At 37.6% G+C, this 6747-nt stretch overlaps 1 protein-coding gene across 1 annotated transcript; it reads right to left on the reverse strand.

Moving 5' to 3' along the window:
• Window positions 1-221: 221 nt before the first annotated feature.
• LOC145624996 (uncharacterized) lies at window positions 222-2129 on the reverse strand. Its single transcript, XM_081678079.1, has 3 exons — window positions 1269-2129; window positions 938-1172; window positions 222-853 (listed from the first exon to the last, which is right to left on the reverse strand). Exons 1-3 carry the CDS (start codon window positions 2127-2129, stop codon window positions 222-224), a joined length of 1728 nt encoding a protein of 575 aa, XP_081534205.1.
• Window positions 2130-6747: the final 4618 nt, after the last annotated feature.

The following is a 6747-nucleotide window of genomic DNA, read 5'->3' on the forward strand; positions in this document are numbered from 1 at the left end:
ATCAAGTGATTGAGAGCCAAAGGAGCACATCTCTGGTGAAACTTGAAATCTTTCATCTTACCAACTTTCCTGAGCAACCTGGTTAGATACTCCATTACAATGACAATTAAGAGAGGGGACATAGGATCACCCTGTCTCACACCCTTTTTCTCTTTGAAAAAGCCATAGGACCCACCATTAAGTAATAAAGAGAAGGAAGGAGTGGTCACACACTGCATGATCTAGGAGATGAACTTGGTAGGAAAATTAAGAGCACTCAGCATCTCATGAATAAATCTCCAATTAACAGAGTCATAAGCTTTCCTCAGATCAACCTTTATGGTACATCTGGGAGGCTTCCTCTTATTACTATAAGCTTTCAGCATATCCTGACAAATCGGAATATTATCAAAGATAGATCTCTCAGACACAAAAGCTCCTTGACAACCATCAATCAACTCAGGAAAAACTTCCTTCAGCCTATCACAAATCATTTTAGAAATGATCTTGTAGACCACATTACAGCAAGAAATTGGTCTAAATTGAGTGACCCTATTAGCATGCTCAACTTTAGGGATCAAAGTAAGAGTGGTAGCATTAATTTGCTTAAGAAGTTTGCCTGAACTAAAAAAGTCCAAAACAACCTTAGTGATATCAGAACCAATCAAGCTCCAGGTAGCCTTGAAAAATTTGCTAGAAAACCCATCAGGCCCAGGAGCTTTGTCATCCTCAATACTCCACAAAGCTTTCTTAACATCATGCTCACAAAAATCCCTGCAGATATTGATGCCCTGGTCTTCAGAAAGCACTTTACCTTCAGCAATGACTCCGTGATGGATATTGCCATTCATATGAGTCTCAGTACCAAGTAAACCTTGATAATACTACAGAAAAGCATCACACATCTGCCCTGGGTCTAAAATAACCACTCCCTCCTCAGTTATAATAGAGTAAATACTGTTCTGAAGTCTTCTCTTCCTGATCATAGCATGGAAGAAAGCTGTGTTCAAGTCACCATCCTTGAGCCAATGAACTTTAGCCTTTTGTTTTAAGAAGTTAAATCTATCAGTGTGAGTTTTAGTTAATTGAATCCTAGCCAATCTTTCTTGACTGATCAACTCCTCATTACCAAGATCACTTTGCAACTTAATCTGGATTTCTTCAAGATGTTTCTCAGGAATTGCATCATCAACCTCCACTCAAGAGAATCTACCCATCTTAGTTGCTTTCAAAAACTGCTTCACCTCTTTCAGTTTTCTCACACATTGGAACATAGGAGTGCTAGAGACCATTTTACACCAAGCATCCTTAACCCCAAGAAGGAAGTCAGGGGAGTCCACCCAGATGTTTACAAACCTAAGAGATTTTTTAGTAATATTACCAGAATCAAACAGATTGATCACACAAGGGCTATGATCCATTAACCCCTCAGGGAAAAAAGTAGCTTGCATATCAGCAAATTTCAGCATCCACTCATTATTAACAATAACTATGTCAATCTTTGAGCAAACTCTATCCTTGCCCTCTTGTTTATTATTCCAAGTATAGAACATTCCTCCTGTAGCCCACTCAGTGAGACCAGCATGCCTTAGACAAGATCTGAAAGGCTCAACCTTAGCTAAGGAAACAGTGCTCCCTATCCTATCATTCAAATTCAGCACACTGTTAAAGTCACCTTGCAAAATCCATGGGCCTGTAATCTTATTACTGAGCTCAACAATCTGATCCCAAATCTGAGTTCTAGCTCCAGTAGTATTTAGACCATACACCATAGTGCAATCAAAGCTCAAACCAGTAGCTTTGTGAGTTATAGAAACATGAATCAACTTAACTTCACATCTCACCACATTCACATCAAAGAACTGAGATAACCAAACCACCCAAATCCTACCTCCTTTATGATAAGGGTAGTTAGCACAAACAGACCAGTCACTACCAAGTCTACTAAAAACATCACCAAACATCCCAACCTTAACCTTTGTTTCAATAAGTCCAAATAAACCCACTCCATGATGTCTAATAACCCAAATAACATCACAAAGATTACTATATTTATTTAGACCTCTTATATTCCAAAAACCAATCTTATCCATGACAAGAGTGGGAACATTCTCCCCCTTCCAGAACACTGAATCTGTTACCACTGCCATTGATTAAAATCACCCCTGGCTTCACAAGCTGGGGTATTTGACAAGCATCATCAGTCTGCAAATCATCATTCAAGATATTTGTCCTGCTCCCAGCATACTGATCCTGAGAATCAGATTTTTGAACTGGCTTCCAGACTCTTTATGGCTTTTTCTTTTGTTTATTCAGCTTTTTGTTTTTCTCAGCTTGCAATTCCTCCAATTTCCTAGCTTGGAATTTATGATTAGGACACTGAGCATCATCATGTCCAATTCCACCACACACCCTACGCACCCTAGGCTTCCATTCATATTTCACTTCCTACTTGACTGTGTTACCAAGCTCATCTAGGAACTCAATGAGTTCTGGTAACTCAGCATTGAACTTAACCTCCACCACAATTCAAGCGTACTCCAGTCTTCTTAGTTGCAGTTGCCTTATTTGTCTTAATAGGCTTTCTAACCAGTGAAGCCGGCTTCTTTAGAGCTTTTTGTCCCCAATACATCAGGTTTAAACTAGGCATCCTCACCCAAATAGGGACTAGATCCACTGGTTCATCAGTAAGGTCCATTCTCGCTACCCATTTTTTCATTATTACAGGCTTGTTATCAAACCAAACAGGTCTTGAAACCAACACTCTATCTCTAGCATCAGCAATCCCGAATTGAACAAGGAAAATCCCATTTTCCATTAAAGAAACCTTGTCTATACCAAATTTGCCCCAAATTCTTCTAACAAACCCATTAATAATAGGCAATGGTGGTTTGATTCCAATCACATGACAAACAATTAAAGAATTCTAGAAATCAATCTCTGGTTGCACATCTTCCAAATTGATTTTAACCTTATCACATCTATCCCTTATAGAATCATTTCTCCCCCCCAGAAAGGTCTACCCCCTCATCCCTAGTCCCCTGAAACAAGCTCTCCCTCCAATTCAATCGAGCTACAGAAATAGAGCTAGGGGATCGAAAAACAGAGGATTGCAAATCGAGGTTCTCAGAAATTGGGGAAAATTCATTCATATTACTCCTAGAATTCTCAAGCATCAAAATAGGAGTTGGATTATCAAAATTTAACACACTATCACAACAAGAAACAGTACGGAGCTCATCATCAATGGCGGATGAAGAAGAACGAATTGTCCTTGACTGTTCATTGTGAGGACTTCATTCAAATTAAAGGTTCTAACATTATTTGAGTGGGTGGTTTTGGAAGAAGAAGTATTATCGTTCTTCTTTCCTTTCCAACCACTGTTGGAGCTAGTGTTAGTAGCTTTTTGCTTTGCAAGGTCATCTTCAATATTAATTCCAATGTCATAAAAGGCCTTAAAAGTATTCAAGTTGCTTTGGTACTTGAGATGTTTGGAATACTTTTCCAGGAGATTCTTTATGAATAATCTCACAGATTCTTTTTCAGTAGGCACTTCAATCATTTTAGCAGAGGTTTTCTTCCTCTTATTAAAGAAAGAAGTAAAACCTTCATTCTCTTTTTGTTTAAGTATCTCAAGTTCCCTATGATCAGTTTCATCTTGAGTATTACATTTATACATATCAATGAAAGCGTTTACAATGGCACCCCAAGTAGAGGATTTCTCTTTGTCAAGGGAAAAACCATTGTTGACAAACGGTTTCAAGATATAGAGAAAATAATGAATGAAAGACTTTCCTATCTATCCCCTTAATATTCATTATGGTCTCGAAATCCCTTAGATGGAAGTAAGGATTGTCTTTGCCTTGAACCTAGGGATGTCATTGGCATTGAACTTCCGCGGAAGAAGTTCCTTGTCCACTGGGACCCCTTGTGAGCTAATGCCCTGGAATCTATATATAGTCGTTGGATAGTTTGCTCAAGATTTCTTACATGAGCTCCATTTGTTGTTGTTTCACAGGGTCATTAATCTAAAGAGCCATAGTCTTCATCAATTCAGTTAAGTTGGCCACGTCCTTCCTAAGATCGTTGACTTCTTCTTGAGTTGCCATTATCTTCTTAGCTTTTCTTTTCCAACTGAAGTGTTTGTCAAAAAGAAGTACTTGAACAAAGGTGTTTTCCTTGATTAATCGCACTTCCTTTCTTGACCAAGCACGGTAAACTAAACCATTTATTTGTTTTAATGACTTGACTAAAATTGTCTTTGACTTTATTGTTTTTTTTAAAAAAAAAAACAGAAATAGGGTGAATTTTTTTGGAATCAAGTAAGGGTTCAAACAAGTATGGTCTAATTAGAGGATTGATATTTCAAACTAGTATGGTTTAATTGGAGTATTAATATCTGACTTACCCCCATAAAAAAATGAAGGAAAATATGCGAATAAAAGAATCTCTAGACATGGTCAAAATGTGACATACATATTAAGAGTGTGCTTTAATAGTGATTGTGAGTGACATGCATTGACTCTTGTGTGAGACCATGGGACTATGTGCCTAGACTCAATTAAGGACTGAACATGATTACTGTCATTAAAAAACTGATTAAACCGTTTAAAAAAATTGATTAATTAGACTCGCCGTGAAGATTCGAGCACAAAACATGGATTGTCACCGAATGACAGGACTGTCGCCAAACGCTAAGGATTAGCCCCAGACGACAACATTCTCGCCTTGCGCTAATAACTAGCGCGTGGTACTATATTCCAAACCTCTGCGCCATTGTTGGAAAATGCCTGTGACTGTTTCTAGTATTTTTACTCTAAAGGGACAAACCTAAAGTCGTACTAAGTCAAAATTGATCAATTTATTTAGACTTTAACCATTTATTAATTAATTAATTTGATGAGTGTCATTTATGGCACTCATAAGGTAGTGTTTTAGGATATTTTCACTATATTTTTCATGCTTTTCTTTTATCATTTTGGTCATTTCTCCTTTAGTTTTTCTATTTCTTCTTTCTTCGTGTTTTACTTTCCTTTATGTGTTTTTCCTCGTGTTTTCCTTTTATATTGCTCTTTTTCTCTTCTATTTTCTCTCTTTGGTTTCTTTTGTTGGTGCCTAAGGACTTAGCTTTGCAAAGGATTCAAGAGGAGCAAAAAGAGCTAAGCAAAGGAGTTTCAAGCCTCTTAGAGATGGCTCAGAGAGGGCGCTCTACATCTTCTCATCGCCGCGGGCGCGGGATATGTGTTTCTTTTTGGTGATTTTGGGCAGGAACTCTTTGCGCCCTGGCCGCCGTCCAGCCGCGGGCGCGAAGGATCTAGAGAGGCCACTCCAGAATAGAGAGATCGCGGCCCCCTGCTTCACCTGGAATAGGGCATCTGCCGCGGGCGCGGGTTTTGCCCAAATTGCTCGCAAAGTTAGTTATAGGTTCCGTCCCATTTTTGCGCGCCCACAAAGTCTTCTTGAAGAGGGCGCGGCCGATTAGTTCTTCTTCTTTTTCTATATATACTCTTGTAAATCCTTTTAAGAGGAAACTTTTAGATAATATTTCATTTGCTTAGTTTTTAGAGAGTGAAACTAGAGATAAGTTAGAAAGAAAGTAGAGATTGTAATCCTTGGATTTGATATGATTTGTAATTCAACATTGTTTCTTTAATCAAGTTTGGAATTGTTCTTTCTATCAAACAAAGTTTGTGAGATTTCTTTCCTTTGAATTTACTTCAATTGCAACTTACTTTTATGCTTAAATGTTTGGTTTGGATTTTGATTTAGTTTTGAGAATTTGTTGATTGATTGTATTTCCTTTTGATTTAGCTTGAGATGAATATGTTTGTTATTGAATTTTTTTTGGATTTCAATCTCACCGTGATTAGTGAGTAATTAGTTGTTAGGGAGAAGGGGAAGCATGCTTGATTGATGATTTTTGGCTAGTTGTTGATCCTTGATTGATTGAAATGTTGCAATTAAATTGGTTGACATAGTTGTGCATGTGATTAACTAGACTAGGAGTGATCAACCTATAAGATTAATCCTGATTGCATTGCAAATTCCAATGACACGGACAATGATTTGGGAATTGCTTTAATTGATTGAATTTGATTTTGGTTCTCCTTGTTAATCATTCTTAGTGAGCCCTAGTTTGGTTTATAGGAGATAACCTTTGAATTCCTTTGATTGCAATTATTGTTTGTCCCTTGCAATGTTTGAATCAATTGGGTGATCTATCAATTAGCATGATTGTTAAGCTTGCATGTGGAACCTATATCCCTAGTGTTTAGCAATTTGATTGAATTCTTGATTCTTGTTATCCTAGTTACCATTCTCAACCATTGACAATTCTTTGATTTAGCTTTACATTAGGTTATAGCATAGCTTTGATTCATTCCTTTGGGTTCGACCCTTAGCTTGCCTCTATACTCGTATAAGGTTTGTTAAGTGTTTACAAATTTAGTTTGACTTAGGGAGAATTAGATGACGACCTAGTTCCAACCCCTTGTCATTATGTAATTTAGTAAAGTCCTTTAGTCATTAATTAAATCATTTAGACTCATTCACAAGCGAAATAAACGGTTATTGAAAACACATATAGGTGATGCATAGACAAATAATGCACGAGTAGGAAGATAGTCATAATATGATGCAATGAGTTTAAAACCTAACCATGCCTCTAGTTCTCTAAAGTTCAGGATATGGGTTAGTTAAAAAGGGTCCATGGTTATGAGTGTGGATGCACCGCACGGAAGCCTTACCTTTGGAAGGGTTGGCGCGAGG

This window comes from Chenopodium album, chromosome 3 (assembly GCF_948465745.1).
Source record: "Chenopodium album chromosome 3, dcCheAlbu1.1, whole genome shotgun sequence".
NCBI lineage: Eukaryota > Viridiplantae > Streptophyta > Magnoliopsida > Caryophyllales > Amaranthaceae > Chenopodium > Chenopodium album.

Coding starts and splice junctions, on each gene's coding strand:
- LOC145624996 (XM_081678079.1), bottom strand. CDS start 2,129: ATGGCAGTGGTAACAGATTCAGTGTTCTGGAAGGGGGAGAATGTTCCC. Junction 1,173..1,268: donor AGGATGCTTGGTGTAAAATG/GTCTCTAGCACT, acceptor TCTTGAGTGGAG/GTTGATGATGCAATTCCTGA. Junction 854..937: donor GAAGAGAAGACTTCAGAACA/GTATTTACTCTA, acceptor AGTATTATCAAG/GTTTACTTGGTACTGAGACT.